The sequence below is a fragment of the Denticeps clupeoides genome, chromosome 16 (assembly GCF_900700375.1).
Source record: "Denticeps clupeoides chromosome 16, fDenClu1.1, whole genome shotgun sequence".
In the NCBI taxonomy this organism is placed as follows: domain Eukaryota; kingdom Metazoa; phylum Chordata; class Actinopteri; order Clupeiformes; family Denticipitidae; genus Denticeps; species Denticeps clupeoides.
The window spans coordinates 7,443,349-7,467,277 of record NC_041722.1 but is presented as its reverse complement, the minus strand read 5'-3'; the positions used below and the strand labels follow the sequence as shown (position 1 = coordinate 7,467,277).

Below are 23,929 nucleotides of genomic sequence, written 5' to 3'. Positions count from 1 at the left end.
AAACAAAAGCTTGATTATTCACACACATGAATGCTATTTGTCGGGGCTATTTTAACATTCCTTCCACACAACAACACATCATTTGGAGGGGGTGGGAGTATGTGGGGTATGACAAACGCACCTCATTAAAATGAAGCCCAGCGCACTCATCCTGCCTTTGCAGAGGGTCTGTGGCAAGATGAAGGTTTCACTGACACCAGTCCCATCACTAACCAATGAATTCATGTTTTACAACATCAGTAAAGGTCCCCCTCCCCGTAAAAAAGGGGAAAAAAACTACAAACCCACATTTATCAGCAATGTGATTGATTTTGTGCAATAGTCCCAAAACATAGCAACAAAATACACTGTTGCTATGTGAAAGTTACTGGTACTAATGGGCTACAACTAAGGGTAAAACTATTCCACATCCAGTGACATGAACTCATAAAAAAAGATAATATTAGAGGAGATTAGTTAAAATATTTTTTTAAATATTCCAATATCTATGATGATTTTTTTGCTAATTAATCACAGGACCCCTTAAGAGAAATTTTACTGGCAATTAAAAAAAAATGAGCATACAGTTCCTTTGGGGGAAACATAATTTTCCATATCAGTTCCATATCACAATACTGTTGAATAGAACATTTGGGTACCAGCGATTAATCACACTTTTACTGATCCATACAGTACCATCTAATGAAAAGCTAAACACAAAACCAAAATTCATAATGACCTCGGCAGTGCTGTGACACACACATGCAGTAGGTTCATTTTCAGTACAACTGATTGTACAGAACTACTTAAAAATTTCATGATCACAATTTCTGTAAGCTCTTGTGTTACCCATAACGTAGATATATTTTTTTTTAAATCTGATATCGGCCTTACCCCACAGACTACTATAAAGTTGCATCTTGGCTGTCTCAACTCATATTATGCAAGAGTCTGGGAGACCACCGATCTCCAACTGGGCTTCGTTCTGGTTCTCAACTGTGGACCCAACAGTAACAGCTGTTCTGCATTGCCTCCACACACGCACATCCTTAACTCTGCAACACAACCCAATGCTTTTAAGGTTCCCTAAAAATGTGCCTTCCTTTATCCTAAATGGTTCAGGGCCTCCCCAATTTACCTTCAATCTTCAGGCTAAAGTCAAATATTGACTAAAGAATCCACAAAACCGCATGATGTCTGAGCTCCATTCGGAAATATTAAGTAATATTGAATCATATGACAACTATTATTACAAGTGTATTTTGTGGCCTGTACAAACCAGATAAATCTACAGCAGGTCAGAATTGAAGGAACTCTGATGTGATACACAAGCAGCTATAAGGCTGACATCACTGTGTTGGGAACCATGGTGCTGTACAGGAGATTTACTGGCAGACCCACGCATTAGCACATATTTGGTCTGGGTTCTGAGCTCTGACCATTAGTACCAAGAGTGACCCCCAGCAGACAAGAGATAGCAGACTGGCGTCAGAGAGGAATGGGGATGGGGTGGCAGTGCAATAATTTTTGGATAAACAATCATTACGCATTTGCTGACACAGGAAATGCTGATATCTATAAATGAAAAATATGTGCCTTCGGGATCCCGAGGACCACACAAGGGAGGACCACATAAACCATTCTTCTGACATTAGACAGCGAGAGTAGGGCTGCACGATATGGCACAAGATTCATATTGCAATATAAATTGAACCATGGACGGTAGACCGTATAATTTGATCTATGAATTTAAATTTAACTGTTTTTGAAAGGGTAATGTCCATAGTGAAGGCACTACAGCAGGACTTTTTACTCATTCGTAGTAGTCGTGAACATAGAATATTTATTTTGCCAATCTGCAATGATAGAAAAGAAACATTTGAACATTTCTCCCATAAAGTTAGCAGTGGGTTGTGTATTTGACAGACATTAATAGAACTTACATTTTTCTTACATTTTCCTTACTTATTGAACAAAACTTTTTTTTTTTTCCCGTGTCTGTGAACTGACACAGATGTTGATTTTTTAATTGCTGCAGCCGATGAATTGTGAAAAGTGTTAAGTAATACATCCGCTCTTCCACTCGCTGTGCTTTTGGCTAGTATGCATGTCTGTCGAATTCAGAACTCACTGCTAACTTCGTGCTTGTCAGTTTTACCAAATTTTCCATTTTCCAAAAATTGCGCATCGTGCTGCAAGTAGGCGTGGTTTTGCGCATCGTGCTGCAAGTAGGCGTGGTTTTGCGCATGTGACGTGGACATTTATGCGGTAGGCCGGTATAATCAAAATTTCTCCAGTTGCCCGATTTTATATCGCATGAGAACGAGAATATCAAGTGATGGCCCAGGTGGGGGCAGTGGTGGCCTAACGATTAAGGAAGTTGCCCCATAATCAGAAGGTTGCCGGTTCGAATCCCGATCCACCATGGTGCCACTGAGGTGCCACTAAGCAAAGCACCGTCCCCACACACTGCTCCCCGGGTGCCTGTCATGGCTGCCCACTGCTCACCAAGGGTGATGGTTAATAGCAAAGGACACATTTTGCTGTGCTGCAGTGTTTCACAATGACAATCACTTCACTTTCAAACCAGGCGCACTCACCATCTCCACTCCTTGGGGGAAGGCCGTGCCATCCCAGTCCTTCAATGGGAAACGCTGTATAACCTTCCCCCGTCCTTCTGCTCCTGCACCTGGGGACAGACAGCACACAGGTTACAGGGTCTCATTCCCATTTCTACACACAACTTGTGCAACTTTTTATCTTTTTATTTAACTTTTTAAATTTGCTGGTGCTGGTGTGTTTGTGGACCCTTTTTCAAACATGAACTATTTATCTAAGTATCCTTTGTCCGACTATGGTGAACAAAGATTACAACTTGTTTTACCTCCAGATTGCCAATCCTAGAGGTTGACTATATATTTCCTCAGAAAGCAGAAGAGTATTTTGTTTCTTGTAATTTATTAGGCTGAAGGGTTCACAAACGTTCTAGCTCCACAGCAGTGTCCCTCTGCCACTCTCAACCACTCAAACCATTCTCACTGAATTTCTGTAAGTTCAAGAGCACAGTTTTATACATGATTGCAAAGCATTTTTGCACATTTATGAATTTGTTTGTAAAACAATGTGAAATGTAGGCGGTCCCTGGTGTCTTGCACTATTTTGTGGAGTATTTTTCACATCTGCCCTGTAGCTTCGGCTCAGGTCTTATCCCAGACTCTAAAATGTGGAAATGTGATGCACCTTGTTTAAATACTTTCTATTCAAGACCAAGGATCAGTAAATGTCACAGAAATAACGAATGCCACATTTATCTATGCGATTAGAAAATCTTCATTAAACTGACACTTCTCTGCTTAATAATATTTTCCAAAAATCTCAAGAACAAGACAAGACAATGTTCTAAACCACAAATTACAATCCTGCAGAATCACTTTTCCAGGCTTCAATACCAGATACATTTGGAAGTATTTAGAGGACTATTCATGCTTAGTTTAATGATAATGAAAACTGATGACCATTCAAAATGAAACCTGTATAGGCTGCTTCATTTAAATTCTGTATTTCACTGATGATTTTATACTGGCCTGTTGTCTAGATGGTTGTGTGGCCTGTTTTCCGGGTTCAACACTGGTCCTTGATCAAACAATTCTGTTGATTTGTGCAGATTCTAGCACAATTTCAGACTCAGCACAGTATATCAAAAGTAAAAAAAAAATGTGGAAAAAGTAGGCAGGTAGTGAAGTAGTTACTGACAAAATACACTGTTGCTATGTGAAAGTTACTGTTACTAATGGGCTACAACTAAGGGTAAAACTATTCCACATCCAGTGACATGAACTCATAACAGAGATAATATTAGAGGAGATTAGCAAAAATATTTTTCACAAAATCCTATATCTATGATGATTTTTTTGCTAATTAATCACAGGACCCCTTAAGAGAAATTTTACTGCCAATTTAAAATAAATTAGCACACAGTTCCTTTAGGGCAAACATAATTTTCCATATCAGTACCATATAACAATACTGTTGAATAGAACATTTGGGTACCAGCCATTAATCACACATTTACCTATCCAATGAAAAGCTAAACACAAAACCAAAATTCATAATGACCTCGGCAGTGCGGTGACACACACATGCAGTGGGTTCATTTTATAAAAAAAACAACAACTGATAGTACAGAATAGGGCTGCACGATTTGGGGAAAAAGACATATTGCGATTATTGAGATCAATATTGTGATTATTGAGATCAATATTGCGATATGCGATTGCGATATGATAAAGGACACTTGCTTGTATATCAATGAAAAGTCACATACTAATAGTGAAATGTTTAATTTCAAAGTGAAACATACAAACTACTTATAACAACCTGAAATGCCCAGTGCTTTCAAAATGCAATATTCTACAAAATTAAATAAATCACAAAAAACTCTTTACATTACTGTCGAACAACAAACCCTGGTAAGGCTAAACAACTGTTTTGATTATATTTGGCCATTATAAAATCCCGTATTATAGTTCTTACGTTTAACCAAAAGTTGTTTGGAGGCTGACTTGAACTCAGGGATGCATAGCTTTGCTAGCTTAGCTAAGGTTAAGATTTGTAAACTGAGGTGAATTTCTTTAGGAAGCCTTCAAAGTTTGAGAAAAGTTAACTAAACAGCTAAGAACAGTCTAAATAGTTAATGCCTACGTTTAGCCAAAACGTTGTTTGGAGGCTGACTTGAACTCAGGAATGCATAGCTTCGCTAGCTTAGCCTAGCTTAGCTAAGGTTAAGACTTATAAAACGGGATTTTATATTGGCCAAATATATTCAAAACAATTGTCCAACCTATGAAATGTAATCCCCCGGGATCTGGTTTGGACCGTACAGCGGTTTGTACAGCCCCAAGCAGCACAAGAGCGAGGCATTTTATGCACTCTCCATAGACATGTATATGCTTCACGCCACAGAAGAGCCTATCGCAATATGGCGGCGACGTTGACGTACGATGCAGCGCGTCATGCGGCGTCTAACCATATGTCTTCGAATCGAAAGTCATGTGACCAAACACGTCACATCCGACTGAAGTGAGACTTCAGTCAGCTTGCAAACTTTGAGGATGAGAGAATGGATCGTATATGTTGCCGATCCAATCCATGTACTAATCATTTAAATCCCAGCTTTTTGCGTTCATGTAATCGCACAGACTGACATCGCGATTACGATTGCGATTAGATTAATCGTGCAGCACTAGTACAGAACTACTTAAAAAATTCATGATCACAATTACTGTAAGCTCTTGTGTTACCCAAAATATAGATATATTTTTTTAAAAATCTGATATCGACCTAACCCCACATACTACTATAAAGTTGCTTCTTGGCTGTCTCAATGTCTTAATCGTTACTGAACTTGAGATATCTGCGAAGCTGTGAGGGAACTAGTAGACAGGATGTAACCCCTTGGACAGGCATAGTCAAAACAATGTTCCTGAAGAACAATCACGGAACTTAAATAGGATACAGATAGAGGACAGTCTAGCAAAGTGCTATATCTGTAGTGTGGCAACATATGAAGCTGAGACATGGAAAGTCACACGTAGGCGATCCCCCTCTACACAACACAAGGAAAGCCTCAAACTTTACATCAGTCTGAGAGAGTAATGGATTTTCTGAAAAATATGTTTTGCTATGACACAAATCTTATATATTATTATATACATTATATATAATCAATCCTGGTGGTGTCTGTGCAAATCAAAAATAAAATTTCTGCAAAAGCATAATAAAATACTATTTAAGAGTAAATATGTTTTGAAATAAGGCTAAAATGTTTCCTTTTCATTAACACACTTAATGAAAAGATGGTTGTAAACAATTTCATCCACTGAATTTTTTTTTAAATACATTGATAATGTAGCAGCCTAGTTGGTAACATACTCGCCTATGAACCAGAATCATGAACTACTGATTGTAAGTCGCTCTGGATAAGAGCGTCTGATAAACGCTGTAAATGTAAATGATACATTTTTAATCAGATGACTGATAATATTTTGTTAGAAAAGAATTTTTATTTTTTGTGCCATCACGGGGCCTTTAGCAGCTAATTTCAACGAGAGTTGAGGTGCAGAGTCCTGTATGATGGGAAAGGAGCATGGCTGATTTACAGAATTCCTATATTACGGTCTAGATTAGGGGTGAGAATCACGGGCTACCACACAATATGATACATGGCACATGATCATGTTCATGTATTCACAATTCTGCCATTTTATATATATATATATATATATATATATATATATATATATATATGTGTGTGTGTGTGTGTGTGTGTGTGTGTGTGTGTGTGTGTACATATATGTATGTATGTATGTATATATATATAACAAATGTATAGGAATATATCCGGCAAGTCTTAGCAGCACAGTCTGCCTTTTACATTTTAACTTATAAAGTGTTATATACCATGCTGATGGTATATAACAAATATCTAAACAATTTTGTGGAAAAGCATACATTCTTTTATGAAAACATCATCATGTTTCAGTGCATTACTAATGTATATGAACCTGTATGTACCAGTTCCATTTATGCCACGGGTGGCAATCCAGAGGGTTTTACAACAAAACTGCTATTGCAAGAATTTTCACAAGTCAAATTAGCAGTGTGAGTAAATTAATAAAAATATTCATTAAAATATGGCTCTGGTATATCAATTATCATATTGCAATGATATATTGCCAAATCAATATTTAGTTACAGCTCTAGCGTATAAGATTTTCTTTAACTATGATTGTCAAATTTCTGGAGATATGCTGAGGTATCTGGTACCAAGCAGTCACTAGGAGATCCTTTAAGAGTTGTGAGGTGGTGCCTCCATGGCTCAGACTTGTCAAAGGGCAAACAGGGAAAGTAGAAGCTTTTTCAGCACATCACACAGATGCATGACTGGATTGAGATCTGGAGAGTTTGGAGGCCAAATTCATGCAGTTTCCTGGTGAAAGCGGGCACTGCCATCGGAAAATGCCACTTCCCTGAAGGGGTGTACTTGTTCAGAAAGGTGGTACGTTTCAAGTAACATCCACACAGATGCCGCACCCAATTTTCTGGGCACTTTTGGTGGTGGTAGGGTGGTAGTAGTGGGTAACATACTTGCCTATGAACCAGAAGACCCAGGTTCAAATCCCACTTACAACCATTGTGTCCCTGAGCAAGACACTTAACTCTAAGTTGCTCCAGGGGGGACTGTGCCTGTAACTATCCGCTCTGGATAAGGGCATCTGATAAATGCTGTAATTGATGGACATGGTTCAGCATGGGGACCTGGATTGGTTGTCTCATTGGGAGCTTCTCAACTCGTTACCTGTTTAAAAGACACCAGTCCATAGAAGCAACCAATCTATCCAGATTCCAAACTATGCACCATGGTAAAGCCCAAAGAGCTTCACAAGGATGTCTGGAACAAGATTGGACCTAGACAAGGCTGGAATGGGCTACAAGACCATCATCAAGCAGCTGGGTGACAAATGGTGTGATTATTCGCAAATAAAATAATTGCCCATCCACACTGTTCCACACTGTTCTCATGAGGTTAGATCTTGCGAGGAGCTCCAGAGCGAGGAACTCTGGAGCTCCTCGCTAGATCTAACCTCATGAGAACAGTGTGGAACCAGGCCAGAACAACTTAGGAGGAACTTGTCAATGATTTCAAGGCAGCTGGAACCATAATTTATAACTTATTTTAATGTTTTGTTATTGTTCTATCTCTCACCGTTCAAATAAACCTACCATTCTTAATCACAGTGCCAGGATACTGTGTGCTGTTTTAACAAGATTAAGGGATCAGCTCCCACTGAATTAATTACAACAATAAATAGTCATTTTTGCAATAAAACAGCAAATATTCAAAAATGAAAATATAGAACTCTTAATTTTCCTAATGTAATCAGGAAAATTAAGGAAAACACTGTACACTAATGAACCAACTTCACAGAATTCTTTTTTCTCCAAGCCAAGAACATCAACTTCAGAGCTGGTCTCTAAACACCAAAGATGACTCCTTCCTGACTTCCAGTTTACTTCAAATTGGAATCTTCTAGTGATTTATCACTAGACGCTGTCTTTTCAACACACACATGTGGGCTATTACATACTCAAAAAAACATCTGATTCTTACTTTCATGCATAGCTACAACAGCATATCACGTCTCAGTACGATTTCAACACGGTTAAAGTTGCCCATTACAATCATTCAGTTTTTTCCATTTTAATTCTTCTGAGTTCCATGTTTTCCATTTTAAACATATATATTCACCTAAAACTATGTGATAATGGAGTAGGTGGGGAAAAAACAACCTGCAATATGAAAAATCACATTTAATCACTGTTCAACAAAGTGATTGGGCATTTAGTCTTTGCTTTTGTAAACCAATTAGATATAAATAATATGTGCACTAATATCACAATATTACACATTCTTCTTTTGTTAAAAAAAGTGCTTCATGTTAGACCTCAACATAAAAATGGTATCAAATAAATATACATTGGGGAGACCTAGAATACAAAAAAGTTGTGCCCCCTTGCATAATAAACTGGAACCATGATAATAAAACCATCCGCAGAGAACCATCCGCAGAAATCATGGGGCTGTAGATGCAGAAGTACTAATTATGCATACTTGTCCTGTCCACCTCAACATAAGGTGAACTCGATATCAATCATTTCTGGAGGAAAAAATGAAAAATTGCAATCCACAATATATATCAGCCTATACTGTATTTTCAATATTTTTCAATATTGCTTATTGCTTAGGAGTTAATGGGGTCTGATAACTGATATTTGAACTGATTTGAATTTACAGTAATATGCACATAGATACATAAATGACATATTTCGCTTAATTACATTTAAATTAGCAGTAAAAGACTCTAGGTTCTTATTAAACTACATATTACACGAGGAAACATTCTCACAGGGATGAGTAATGTAAATACAGTAATGAAAAGTCATTTATAAAAATCATATATTAACCCTTACATTCAAGTTCAGGTATGTAAAAAGACTTGATATACTTCATGGACATTCCAAGCCTGTACGAACATTCCAAAGTTGAATTGTATTGACCTTTGACCTTGGCTCATCATACCGTAGACCCACAATTAAGTTTGACAGTGGGTGACATCACCCCATCAACACCACCACTGCATTCGGCAGAGCCTGAGGTAAAGCTGGAGAAGTGCAGAATGGCCGAGGGGGGTGAAAGTGCTGTTGAACATCACTGATGACATGACTGACAAGAAAGCGTACATGACGTGTAGAGATACATGAGTTTGATTATGGCCATTGTGCACAAACTCTGGCTCTCAAACTGGCGGCATCAGGAAAAAAGTTTTACTTGCAATGTCAGCCAGCCGTGGTTTGACCTTTGTCTATCATGAATCCTTTTTGACTAAATAATATGATAATAATTTAAGATCAGTTTTTATAAACTACAAGCTATTATCTTAACATTAAAACATTATTCTTGAAGGTCATCTATCTGAATACATTTACAAAGGCAAATCATTATATTCTGATGTTCGAGTTGTATCGGTATAAGGAAAAGGAAAAGGAGTTTGTGTTCGACCCATCTGCTGTTGGAACACACGGATGAAGAACTGATGAACGATCTGATGTCAGCTGATGTAAAGCTGTTCTACGAGATCATCATGAGATAGCAGGTAGGAGTCCGAGTGGTTCGACAGGTCGTACAAGATGCAGGTTGCTTGTGTGCCTTCCCGTCCCTGCCTCACACACAGCATGTTCTAATTTAGCGTTCCAGAAACAGCCCCGCTGTAAACTGCCGACGACCCAAAAATTAACAGGGTTTCATTTTGCAGATGTTCAATATAAAAATGTCTCCATAAAAAAAGACTGCGGCACTCTGGATATTTATTTGTTTTTCGAGTCACGTGTGTATGAGTATGCACAACTGGATTGTTCATCACCAGCACGTTTATGGAATGAAGAAAGGCTCGTACATGAATAATATGGTTCTGCAGGGAGGTTCTCTGGATGGCCATTTGATTCACTTTCTTTCGCAAAAATGGGCCAAACCTGTACTGCTTTCAGATGAAGACTGGTTGGTCTTTCACTTATATGCTCAAAGCCACTTCTGGGAGCAAAAACTGCTGATAGTCACAGGGATAAGGTCATGGTTTGCATGGCAAAGGTTATCAAAGATCAAAAGCACGACATAAAATAAGGCACATTCCAGGAAGTCCCGGAGAACTACCAAAATAATGAGCAAGATGAGAGATTTCTGTAACACGATGGGCCAAACAAAACCACAGACAAAGACCGTGCACCAACCCCTTATTATTCATATTACTGTATCTAGTAATTGAATATTTTAACATGAGCGATTTCAGTCCATTTCGTAGTCTGTTCTTACCAACTGGTTTTTGTCCAGTAGATTAAATACGAACGCAAGCTGAAATGTTTAGAGGAAACCGCACTGGTCTGAACATGAAACACAGGAAGTTCCTATTCATTCTACATGCCGTTAAAGGGGCTTTGGAGACCTCACACACATTTCTGGATTTCTGCGGGCCGATCTTATTGGCATGCTTTATTTTAAGAACAAATTTAGACAACACATGACAAATTTACATTGTTACCGTCTGAGGACACGTGAATGCAGGATTTATTGCCATCTGCAGATAAACTGTTTGTTCTGGCGGGGGGAAAAAAGCAATCGTGCTGCACCATGGCTAAGTGGACCCTGATGTAAATATTATAATGGTAAAAAAAACAGGCCGATTAAAACAAACAACAAAAATGGAATGTCTGTTGTAGAACAGAAAGTCCAAACTTGTTTACAGGCCGTCAATCAAATCTGAATGCCAAGAAATCCACAGCGGGGCTCATTTTCAGAACTTCTTCATCGGTATACTGTAGATTTCTACTTCAGAGTTCAAGAGAGATGTACAGATGTCACCCCCCCACCCCAATAAGAGGCATTTAGATGTTGGATGTCCTCATTTAAAAGCAGGTATCTAGCATTGCTTATGCAGTATACATTTCATGTCAGTATTCTGTAGTATTTCTGAGTATTTAATGGAACGCGCTTCACCACTGTTGCCCAAAGGAGGCAGAACGCATGAATTTGAAAACGCCATGTCCATGCGTGTCTGCCAGAAGACACCTTCAAGGCAGATAGCATGTGGCAACAGGGGCTTGTGGCTCTCTGCTTCATTTTCAACGCTGTTTTTCACCAACCTTCACTCAGTTTGGTAAACTGTTATGATCAAATGCCTCATTTCGACATTTCCAACTCATATCCAGCGGTGAGACCAGCCTGTGCATCTCATACAGGAGGTGGTGAGGGCCAACCAACGTTCCTGCTGATGTTATCCTCTGAACAAGCTATGGGTTGCCACTGAGCAAAGCACCGTCCCCACGCACTGCTCCCCGGGTGCCTGTCATGGCTGCCCACTGCTCATCAAGGGTGATGGTTAAAAGCAGAGGACACATTTCGCTGCGTCACCTTGTGCTGTGCTGCAGTGTTTAACAATGACAATCACTTCAGTTGTGCTATATATTAAAATATCAGATAAGAATCTGTGGGTATACAGACTGAACACGTGCATTGTTTCCTTCTCATTTTAAGATCACTATAAAACAATAAACAGAAAGATTATTTATACATAGCAGCAATTATCCAAACCAATTTGGCTAACGGTATCAGCCTCATATACAGAAGTCCAATTGGAAACCAGTACTCCATAAAGGCTATAAATATTATATTGCCTCTATGTGATTTCTGAAAGATATGATTCCACCCTACACTTCCTGGAAAGGCCTCTGAATGAACTGAAACGTGCATGTACGCATGCAGGCCATAATATGCAATACGGCCTAAGAATAAAATCTCAGATTTTTGCCCAAATGTCTTTTTTTTATTTTATTGAAAGACCAGATCCAGCACATCCTCCTCCTATGATATAGGCTTTTCAGATTGGCAGCTCATATATAGGGTTGATCTGGTAAAACCTGTCTTTTTCCAATGTGAAATGTCACCCCATCTATAATTTCTTCTCGTTGTACTCTATACAATGTGTAAAAGACACCACAATTGTGGCATCTCTAAGGCCATAATTATTACCATAATTATTTGTAGGTTGGTTGCTTCACGTTGTGTGTGCCATAAAATTAAATGTTCAACTTTTCATGAGGGGAGCAAGTGCTCACCAAATCCGTTTATGCAACGTACCTAGTGCAAATGCAAGCCATTCAGATGGGTTTATGCTGAGTTAAGCTGGCTGTAAAACAACGAATGATCGCCACCCTGCCCCTCAAACGCCAGCCAATCAGTCAAGTTACACAGACTTGGCATCCATACCCCTTCCAAAAGACCTAGGAGATGTGGGCACCCAACACGTGTATTGCCTTCAGAATTTAGCATAGAGCGTTCCGATGTGCAGTAACATTATGAAGATCTAAACTTTAAGATGGGTTTTGGACCTTTTCAAATAAGACAACCAACATTTTTTTTAGACATTGTCCTAAAGGAAGAATTTTAATTAATTCAACAAATCAGCTCTAGATCATATATAGACACGTGTGTGTGTGTGTGTGTGTGTGTCTAGATCCATGTACGTGTATCACAATTTCATGAATTTGAACCCTCGCTTCCACTTTTTCTGCATGCATCACCTTCAAGAACAAAATGTTGGACAAAAATCTGTTGGTGGCATCCATAGACTATGGGAACTAAACTGGCAAATTTACAACTGATCAACTGTAAATTAATCAAGAATCTTGATGAATTAAGTATTTGTACTGGACAGAACCAACTTCTCAACAGCTACATTTTTACACAAGGGACTGTAGAAGGCAAAAGGCCAAATGTGCCACAACAGGTCTCTTCAGACGCACAAGGGTGCACTGACAGAACTGGTTGAATAAAAATCCTGGCAAGAGCCACTAGGGCTGTCCCATCAAAATTGTTTCATGCAGAGAGCAAAACAAACCCGTAAAATGTGATGAGACCTCTGGGTCGGCCGTTAAAATGAGCGCTTTGTGACTTTTCCACCAGCCAGAGGTGACAAACATTTCCTTTGGACAACACTGATGCACCACTCAGGCCAATCCGTATGAAGCTGCAATAATGCTGGCCGCCGCAGTCCCTGCCATCACCCACTAAATCAGAGCACCTTGACTCATTATTTTACTGTAGCTGTTTTAAAGATCAGTTCCTGGAACAGGTCAGTTTAATTCTAATACCAGACATTTGCTCTCCACCATCATCACCGACGAATCAATTTCTACAGGAAGCTCAGATTTGACGATTTCGGCCCGAGTTGTTCAGTGTTCAGTAGTAAAAAGGGAATGATAGTATCATGATATATGTTACGATTTATTGCTTGCATGGGAAATCAGAAATGAACATAAATGATGTCAGAAATGTATTGGCAACAGTCCAAAAAATGGTAAAGGCATCATTGCATACATTCTGCATAAATAAAAAGCACATACACCATTGGAGAGAAAATGCCAGATCGTCATGGCGACAAACATGGTGCTGGGTAGATGAATCCCTCTCACTCACGTTCCTTAACCCCTTATAACGAAGCATCGCCGTTGAAGTAGGCGAATATGGCAAAACGAACCAAACGAATCAGTAATTCTAAAGTGAATGAATAGTGAAGTGATTAGTTGTCACATGTGGCATCCAGGGCGAGCAGTGAAATGTGGTCTCTGCATGAATACATGCATGCTGCAGCGCAACCCTTATACTCCGCGCTTGCGCTACAACAGCAGCCGGCGCCAAAATTTGTTTGTAACACGAGAAGATCGGGCCATTAGTCAAAACACTGGTCTTCATGCATAGCCGGTGGCAGGGCAGTGTGCGTCATCAGCTTTCGGCCAAGCGCACGTCTACATTCCACTATGGGGGGAAGAAAACTTTCCGGACCCTTCCCTATGCAAAACGATAGGCCCTTATTGAAGGCTCTGCAGCAATACGTTAACAGAGATAACAGTGGGGAAGCGCGGTTCTGTACACCGCCACAGCAGCTATCAATGCGGCAAGAATCCACGCTCAGGCCTCCTACACTCATGTTTCGGGGCCAAAGGTGTCTGAATAAGCCACCATGAGGCACCTTACATAACCCCATGTTGACCGCCACTAGTTGGGATAAAACAGTCAATTAGAGGAAATATTTAGATAAGATACGACAAACATTTGATGAGACAAATGACCTCATCTTGGGATAAAATACCCATGGCCTTTATAACGAATGAGGGAAAGAAACAAAATGTCCAAAGAGGATCGACGTGACCCAGAATCCTACCGATCGAGATGGCTGCAGGCAGTACACTGCCATGATCAGGCCTTCTCCAGGAACACTGGATTCAACTCCAGCAGTTTCGCGGCATGTCATGGCTGCCCACTGCTCACTCAGGGTGATGGGTTAAATGCAGAGGACAAATTTCACTGTGTGCACAGTGTGCTGTGCTGCTGTGTATCACATGTGACAATCACTTCACTTTTATACTCTAACACCGGAGGTTTTTACACGGTCCAGAACGAGGAAGCGAGGGGCCCCAGGGTGGGTAGTTACTTCATCCTCTACAAGAAACCGACGACTGCAACGTTTCAGTCGGTTTATTTCTGAAAAGAGACGCGACTGTCATCATCACTTTATCAGAATAATCTGCCATGCTTGGATTACAGACCAACCACTCGTAAATTAAACGATGATATACTATTATCACGACGTTGATGATCTACTACCGACCGTCAGGCCAAACCCACGCAGCACCTCCGGGTTATTCTACCGGACCGGGCCGGGCCAGCGCGGAGCATCCTGGGAAGCCTTTTCTGGCCCATCTGATGTTACTTAATCCCAGCAGCCCTCAAACCGGAAACAGAGCTCGGAGGCGCGGAGGAGCCCGGCATCACTTCCCAAATAATGTTCGGAAATCGCGCGTCGCGCTAAAACAGCCGCCAGCTCGACTTGTCCCGAGGTGGTCACACTTTTCATTGGAGAAATCACTGCGCGTCAAACGCCAAAATTCCCCACGAAGCCCAGAACCCGCGGCCGCCGCCGCCGTGGCAGCTCGCACGAGCCTCGCCTGAAAGCCCCACGACACTCGGGAGGAATGTTGGAGAGTGGGAGAGAATTTTTTTACAAATGAAAACAAAGGACGCCGCGGCCCCGTCCCCACTCACCGGCCTTCTCCCGCGCGTATTCCACCACCATGAAATAATCGACAAGTCTCGCCATGTTTTTTTTTCTTTTTTCCACGTCTCCACGCACTATTCAACATTTTTCTGTCCTCAGGAGCACAGCCATGTTTGACACGGGAGACGCTACTGCGCCTGCGCGCAGCCGCGCCGAACAGCCTGGGCGTGGCGACGCCAGCCGGGATCCACGCGCCTTCCCGGGAAAACTCCTCCACGCTCACGCGTGTTGTGGACCGACCGAGAGCAGATGTACTAGCACACCGAACGTGGCTTTCCACGTGAAAAAAACTCGTCTAGTAGAAATCGGAAATAAAATAGACCGATGCAACGTTGGTCAAACCTCATTTTAATGTAGACAGTGGTGAAGACTATTAGATCAAATACTAATTCTGACATTGAAACATTAAAGTCAAGTCGAACGACATTTGAATATGAATGACAGAATACAGAAGAATATTGTCTCTGGGTGTTATGCATTTACAGTGAATTACCAATGAGATTGCTGACCCTTTGTTACTTATATACACAAAATTTAAAATGCATTGAAATTGACGTTTTTGCATAGCTTCAAAACCTTGTTACATCTAATGGTTAAATATTAAAAGTGTATCTTTGCTGTCAAAAGCATTCCAAATGTGGCACATCAAGAGCATGCCAGGCCATCAAACAAGCACATTAGGTAATAGGCTGGTGGGTAACCACAAAGTCAACACTTAACCCTGAGTGTCTCCAGGGGGACTGTCCCTGTGATTCAAAGGTGCTCTGGATAAGAGCATTTCATTCATTAATAAATGTAAAAAAAAACTTTGTTTTACCTCAGAAATTATCATAATTTAGAAATTCTTACATCTCTGTAAAGGGATAAAATTGTGTGAAGAGATAATGCATTTATATGCAACGTTAGGCTGCAGATCTGGGTTGTAGCAAAAGGCCACAGTACAGGAGGATAGTTGAATAATGCACATTGGAATACACATGGTGATCTGCAGAACTGGCAACTGAAGCAAATTTCTCTCTCCACTTAATAGACTTCATAAGCATGCACCATGCAACTCACACATGGTATTTCATCATCTGAGCTATTAAAAGTGCTGGGTGTGTTTTTGTCCATAATGAAAGTTCAGCACCAAAACATTAGTCTTGTGTTGCTAAATGCGTTCCAGAATGTCTACAGTGCGCCCGCATTTAATAACCAGTCTCAAAAATGTCAGAATTTCATACTCTCATACACAAGCAATGTTAAGTCAGCTGTTGGGTGTATGTTTTGTCCTAATGGCTCTCTAAAAATGTCACGCCAGGGGCCTTATAATCAGCATCTGTCTGATGACCTCTCTTGACACGGACATTGTTTTGTCTCATATTTCTCATTTTATTTCATGGCCAGTGTTAGAAGACCTCTGTCTGTGGCCCCCCCCATGCCCCCCCACCCACCAGCTCTGCTCTCCCTGTGGACGTAAATTCCAGTTTGAGCAGGTTCTGAGAGAGAAGTGGTTTCTGAGCATCTCAGAGTGGTCTGTGGTTTCATGATGGACAGCATAATGTTTCAACAATGGTAATAGAATCACAACAATGTATACAGTGTATCCTACAATGAGGAAATAAACCCTGCTTCTGAGATCCATTAATCACAGATACACAGAAGGACATCAGAGGACGGTGCACAAAATTATTTTTTTTTTCCCCTTGTGTAATTTCATTAATCTGCATTTCTGATAAAGGAATGTCCAGCATTCACTTCAAACCCCCCGACTGTCAGAAAAATGTGTTGGAGTCTGGAATGTGAGGAGTGGAAAGAAGCCATCACCTCTTAATTAGTTCCACATTTCAAACGTAAAACATTTAGTCCTCATTTCACCGAAACCCGAAGGGTCCCTAAGTTCCTGGTGACCAATTTGTAAATTCTCTAGAAGTGAGAAAAAGGGAGTGCTGATTCGTAGTGCCAGTATTCATTTATATGATTGTTATGAGCCTATCATATTCTGCGTCACTGTCTTTATTTTTTATTATTACTTATATACCACTAACACAAAGTATTAAAGTATTACAATAAAGTATTCAGGCACTTTATATCAAAAAATGATTTATGACCCTCTTGTCAATGTGACTAAGAAGTTCTTGTGAACGTGAAGGCAGCTGTAGCCTCAGCCGTTCTACAGGGTGGGCCATTTATATGGATACACCTTAACAAAATGGGAATGGTTGGTGACATTGAACACATTTTATAAGAGGTCAGAAACTTGTAAATAACTCATGAAAGAATAAAGTTACGTTAAAACCAAGCAAACCATTGTTTTTCTTGTGAAATTACCAATACATTTGATGTGTCACATGACCCTCTTCCTATTGAAAAAACAAAAGTTGGATCCAAGATGGCCGACTTCAAAATGGCCACTATGGTCACCACCCATCTTGAAAAGTTTGCCCCCTCACATATACTAATGTGCCACAAACAGGACATTAATATCACCAACCATTCCCATTTTATTAAGGTGTATCCATATAAATGGCCCACCCTGTACATGTTGTGGGCCAGCGCAACGAATCAAGATCATTATTACATGTTCAGCAAACGTCAAGAGAGGAATTCTGAGGCTGACATCTACATGTGCAGCTGTAAGAAAATTAGTTGTGCCTGATTCTGGATGTTGCGTGTATAGCAACCCACAAAACATGAGAGCGACGAACCCGTGGAAGGACATACACATTCCTCACAATGTTTTCAAGGAGACTGACAGACTGTTTAAATGGAGTGAATTTTTGGCTGGATACAGGTAGATCGGGTTTGACAGGTAGGCAGAGTGTGACAGCACCGTGTCACACCCCGAATGAATGCCCGCGCCAGCTGGCCATTAAAATGGTGATCTTGTGGTGAACACTGTGTATTCTTTCTTTACCACGTCAAGAGATTTAAGCTATGAAGATGTCATATTTAAATATTCTGATGACTTGTCTAAAAATGATAGGATGGTCTCATTATTTGTAAGAACATTTCATTATCGTATACCATTAATTGTAATATGTTTAAAACACCCAATGTGTACAAATGGGTGAGATGTTTATGAAAAATATTATTCTAAATAAATGAGTCGAAACCAAATCGTCCAGTTTGTTTTATAGATATTACGGGTCGAAACACATTTTTAAAATAAGTCTACAAACATTCTCTAGATATGTTTGTAACAGTATTTCTAAATAAAACTGGAGAAACATTTTGTTCATGAACCCCCAAACGTAATTCCTTGTGTCTGCATGGTGAAGAAGGTGTGAAGGTGTGAAGGGGGAGCTATACCAGTGTTGGCCTAGCGGTTTAGGAATCGGCCCCATAATCAGAAGGTTGCCGGTTTGAATCCCGGCCTGCCACAGTGCCACTGAGCAAAGCACCGTACCCACAAACTGCTCCCCGGGTGTTGTGTGCACCACTTCATCAACTTCCAGCTTATGAAGGGCACCATGGCTTGGGCAATGAGCCATAAATTCTAAAACATTTCACACCAAGAGTTATGTTGAAGGAAAAAATGTGTGTTGCTTCTTAGTAATTCGAGTAAAAGGATGATCTGTTTTCACTGTCTAAAGGCTGATTTATTTAACAATGATTGTACCAGCATGGGTTTAAACAGTCATGAGGTAAACCTGTGTGAAATACTCCTCACTAGGTCATATTCAATCTGTTTTATTCCTTTATAAGAAAAACAAACTATATATGTATGAACACACACGCATAACCATTCATTTAAAACAAGCCAAACGACATCTTTCTTTAAAAACTAGGGATTCTTTTTTAAAGGTTGGCTTTAAGATGACCGTCTTTGTGTCAGTCTCATGCCTCTATGAAGGAACCAATGGCTGCTGAAACCGGTAAAACCACGGGCAGATAATCGTGTGCGTGTGTGTGGTTTTAACTGTGTTTCTGAACAGAATATTGTTGGACCACAGCCGTGGTTTATAAACCACCATGTAATTTTAAAACACTTGGTACTGATCCCCTGTCTGCAGGCGGTCATCAGAAAGATGCACAGAGGGTGTGTGGAGGGAGGGGGTCCACGTCACTAAACTACGGCCCGTGGACCACATCCGGCCCGTTGGTCTTTTTAATCAGGCCCACCGTAGATTGGTACCGAATTGCCCATAATTATAAATGCTTTAGTTTGACCTTTTCCTGTAACGCCTGGCGTTACACCAGGTGGCGCACTTTTTTTTACGCAGTCACGTGTTACCCAGGACACATTTTTCTTGTGATCTCTTGTGATTCTAATGATCTCAGTCCTGTGCGCTTCACTACAAATAAAGTTGAACCCTCAGGACCCAGTCAGTAATTCAATATCATGAAATATTAACCTTTGGCAACATTCACTTGGTGGCACTGATGGAAAGCTATATTTCATACATGCATTTTCATTACTTAGTACTACTAGATATAAAGAAACATATCAAATCATTAAGCAAAATTATTCCAGTGTGATCATGAAGTACAAAAGGAGGATTACAATCCAATAGTGGGGGTCTGCCAAAGGTGTGGACTGGGGAGAGGGGCTGGCTGAGGGTCTCGGGAAGGTGGGAAGGAAAGATGGGGCTGACACAAATTATAACACTACCTTCCTACAGACAAAGCCAAAAACCAATCAAACTTCTTCTTACATTTACATTTATCAGACGCTCTTATCCAGAGCAACTTACAGTCAGTAGTTACAGGGACAGTCCCCCTGGAGACACTCAGGGTTAAGTGTCTTGCTCAGGGACACAATGGTAGTAAGTGGGGTTTGAACCTGGGTCTTCTTCACATTGACCGTGGGGGTCGTAAAACATTCTTGACATAAAGTCAAGACAAGTACTACCAGTGTTATTTCATGTGAGAGGTAATAATAAAAGAGTATTTCGTCTAGTCATTTTCAGTAAGTAAGTTTCACTTTCACCACGCGTTGCCTCGCTGCTGTTCCCGGTAAAGCAGATGGAGCCAGAGTTTCAGTGGGGTTGGGGGGGGTTGTCAGGCAGAAAGCCCCTCCCACCTCAGCTATAAAAGACGCGACGGCTGCTGCGGAGAACCAGAAAGCCAGAGTCACGGCTGCCTATCAGAACTGCCAGAGGAAGGCTGTGGATTATTTTTACCCAACACACACACAAGCAGCTGCTGAAGCTGACCTCAGGTACGTGGATGGCTGGGACCCCTGAGCACTGCTGAAATTGGTGCTTTTTTTTTTTTACGTTAGATTTGTAGAAGAGTTGTTCAGGAGAGTTATGCTTGAAATGCATCACTGGAGGCGACTTGACTTATGCACTGCATGCATGGTCACACTCAAGTTGCAGCTTCAGCAGTGTTCCTGCTGGCTGTCACTGCTTGAGGGAATAAAACGGGGTTGTAAATTTACCCAGATGAACATGAAGTGACCTCAGATTGACTTTTTAAACAAACTTGGCTTTTGGACTATTGTGCAATCCAAAAATACTTGGAGAAGGAAAAGTGGAGTGGAATGCATACTGGATGTTTGAAAATGACCAAAGGGCTTCTTCTTTACAGATCTGTCAGGATGAAAACGTTCCATCTCTCCCTGCTCTGCTGCTGTGCGCTGGTGGTGATCGTGCCCGGCGTGGATGGAGCAGCTCTTCTCCCAACACCCATGGCCAGAAACAGGTAAGGGGCCAAGCTACTGCTTTCTCCAGGCAGATCTGTCCAATTAGCCCTGTCCTCACTGGACCTTGTGGTGTGCAGCGTTGAAACACAACACTCTCCTCTCTCCAATCAGTGGGCGGCTGCAGAGTAAAGCCAGAAGACACATGGCCAGCCTACCGCTGCTGAGAGACCTGGAAAGTGGCTTGTTCATCAGGCCAGAAGATGTCAGAGACCGCCTGGTTCCATATTTGAGGTGAGTTTTTTTTTTTTTCTTCGTTACATAACACTCTGCACACCTCGTTCTTTAGTCTTCTGTTTGTCCTTCAGAGAGTTCCACTCTCTCTCCACTGGCCCCTGTGATGTGAAGTGAATTAAGGATGTGCAAGCCAAGAGCTTTTTGTTCCGGAATGTATCGTGTGGATTAATCCCTCTTTGCCTCTCCACCCTCTAGCACTGACATCAAAGTGAGGACGAAGCGCTCCAAGAGAAGCGGCTGCTCTCTGGGCACTTGCACAGTGCACGACCTGCCTCACCGAATCAACCAGTTCAGCAACAAGCTGAAGATCACGCAGGCACCTTTGGATAAGATGAGTGCTCAGGGTTACGGCCGCCGGCGCCGCCGCTCTGTCCCCCTGTGGAGGCTTCGGTTGAGAAAGGAGGGCCAACGGATCAGGCCGGTGTGGAATCGCACTGATGCCAGGCTCAGGCAAACATGAGCCTATCAGACAGGCAACAAGGACATTGGGGATGGAGCCCCAAAGCTCCTGAGAGCAACTCTGAATGCTTCAGACTGCTGCCATGAGGGACTGGTCCGGCTCCAGGCTGCTTTGAGCAGAGAGAGAGAGAGAGAGAGAGAGAGAGACGGGCCAAGCCCTCACCTTGGAGCCGCTGCCAGCGGGGGCACTGCACTGATCCTGTGAACTGCTGATTGGCCAACCCGACCAGACTTATCTGCTACTCCAATCATGGCTTTGGGTTGTGGAGAAAATTGTACCAGGACTCTCAACCGCCTTCAGCCAAAGAGGGCAACATGCTTCAGATGAAAATGTCTGTGGCCGTTTGTATTGTACTTGAAACTGAGAATTTGTATAGAGAAATGTGCAATCTTTGTATGTATATTTTATGGGAAATATGTAAGTCTGAATCATTATTTAAATGTTCATGTTTTACCTTCAGAGCTATTTTTGTACCAGAGAAAGTATATGGGCATTATCTGTAAGAGTGCAGTGTATGTTAATTGTGATGTCTTACATGTTTTATATTGTGCAAATAGGAAAATGGATGCATTATATTTGAAGAAAAAATGTATTTTATTTTATTAAATGTTGAATTGTTCAAAATAAAAGGATTTTGTTTGCATAAATCGAAGTTGTCGTTCGGAGGCAGCCTCTCTGGTGATTTTGCATTCCTGTCAGGGACACATTGCGCTACACCAGGACTTTCAGACAACGTGAGTTTCTATGACAGAAGAGCTAATTTTTCAGATCATAGTTAAGGCCAAATTTCCTCAAGAACAGCACATACTCAGCACCTTAACACCAACAGTAATGAAGTAGGGGTGTGTGTATGTGTGTTTTTACTGAAATGCGCACAAGACTCAAGGGTCCTCCAGGGCTGTAGAACTTCAGACACAAAACATCAGCTGCTGCAAGTCCACAACATCAGAATTATCTGAGCAAAAACCTCTCCAACAAGGCAGAAAACCCTCCATCTGCGTTTCATAAGCAACATTAAACCTCAATAAGTTCTCCAAACAGCCACAAAAAGTTGTCATATCTATCACTCGGCACAGCATGCCACCACAAAAGTGGAATTGGCTGAGGTTGTGTCACACATGTTTTAAGAATCAAAGCCTTGAAAAGAGCAGTAAAACTGAAAAAGCACAGGAATTTGAAGTTTTCTAAAAGTGGAATTGCAAAGCAACACACTTTAATTAAAAAATGCTTTCCATCCTAAAGCAGTTTTCAAAATGAAATGGTCTACCGCATCCTCAGCGAATATGTATTTACCTGCAATGTCGCATTACAGTGGACATAAAACCTACTCTGCACTGTCCAGTACCTCCAAAAATGGACAGAAGATCCTTACTGCACTACACTTTTCTACCACAACACCTGTTGGACTTTTTTCACTGACACCAATTGCAGGTTCACTCTACCCTGGATGGGTCAAGTGTGGGGATGTCAACTGTAGGGCCTGTTAAAGCCCATTGAGACATTCTGTATATGATTATGGGATATATATATGTATATATATATATAAAAAGCTCTCTGGTGATTTTCAGGCAGGTTTGCACGTGCAGACAGAGACATGAAGGCCAATCACCTGACATAAATCAAGAAAGTAGCAAATGGAACTCCAGGCCTGTGGCTCCATCTGGTGATGGGAACATGTATTACTTTTAGAAGTGGCCAGTAATCAATCAATGTCTTTCTGTAGACTGGACACTACTGTACTGTTCTCTAGACCAGAGTTGGATCAAGCCTTTTTTGGTGCAACAACAACTTTCAATGTTCTTATCTAGCATCTTGGATTCTGGGGAACCATTTGCTTGGGCCCAACAATGTGGGAAATTAGCTCTGTGGTTAATGTGGCTGTGTGCTAATCTATATTGACTATAAAATCTCCAATACACAAAGTTTGTGCATTGCCATAAGTGCTGCCCCACCATGTTGAGGTGGTGGGCGGGGCCAGCAAACCACACCGTAAAAGATGGCTGATGCTGCCACAGCCAACATAGGAGGTCCTGCACTCCAAAGGACCTGAGCCTCAGCAGCAGGTACAGCTTGCCCTGCACTGCTTATGTTGTTTTTTTTTTTTTTGCTAAACTGCTGATGTAGCATGTTTTTCCCCATATTTTTTCTTCACAACAAACTACAGCCTTTTTATTATTTGAAAAATTTACATTTACAGCATTTGGCTTGGTTTTAGTACCAAACCTTATTGTTGCATGGTGTGTGTAAAAAACTTCAGATGAACTTCAGAAAGTTCAGATGTTGATTTTCTACTATTTTCCTTTAGGTTTACTTGATCACAGTGAAAATGATTCCCCAACCACTATTTTCCCACTAAAATTACATCCCCTGTTTTAATTGTTCCAGTGATTTTCTTTTATTGGA

The 23,929-nt window shown here is 41.1% G+C and overlaps 2 protein-coding genes across 4 annotated transcripts in view; one reads left to right on the top strand and one right to left on the bottom strand.

Moving 5' to 3' along the window:
• sbf2 (SET binding factor 2) overlaps positions 1-15,331 on the bottom strand; it is a 67,136-nt gene extending 51,805 nt beyond the window's left edge. For all 3 annotated transcript variants that reach the window (XM_028955909.1, XM_028955910.1, XM_028955911.1), the window contains exons 1-2: positions 15,191-15,331; positions 2,580-2,668 (exon numbers count right to left, since the gene is read on the bottom strand). In XM_028955909.1, the coding sequence (XP_028811742.1) occupies positions 2,580-2,668; positions 15,191-15,245 (144 nt within the window). In that variant the 5' untranslated portion in view covers positions 15,246-15,331. The remainder of the gene's footprint in view (positions 1-2,579; positions 2,669-15,190) is intronic.
• Positions 15,332-20,104: 4,773 nt separating this feature from the next.
• adma (adrenomedullin a) lies at positions 20,105-22,173 on the top strand. The gene is made up of 4 exons (XM_028956888.1): positions 20,105-20,346; positions 20,718-20,831; positions 20,944-21,063; positions 21,262-22,173. Exons 2-4 carry the CDS (start codon positions 20,728-20,730, stop codon positions 21,524-21,526), a joined length of 489 nt encoding a protein of 162 aa, XP_028812721.1. The 5' UTR covers positions 20,105-20,346; positions 20,718-20,727; the 3' UTR covers positions 21,527-22,173.
• Positions 22,174-23,929: the final 1,756 nt, after the last annotated feature.

What these genes read in the sequence shown, in the direction of transcription:
- adma (XM_028956888.1), top strand. Translation starts at nt 20,728, where the DNA reads ATGAAAACGTTCCATCTCTCCCTGCTCTGCTGCTGTGCGCTGGTGGTG. An exon ending in ACACCCATGGCCAGAAACAG is followed by an intron (nt 20,832 to 20,943) that starts GTAAGGGGCCAA and finishes CTCTCCAATCAG; the next exon opens with TGGGCGGCTGCAGAGTAAAG. An exon ending in CGCCTGGTTCCATATTTGAG is followed by an intron (nt 21,064 to 21,261) that starts GTGAGTTTTTTT and finishes TCCACCCTCTAG; the next exon opens with CACTGACATCAAAGTGAGGA.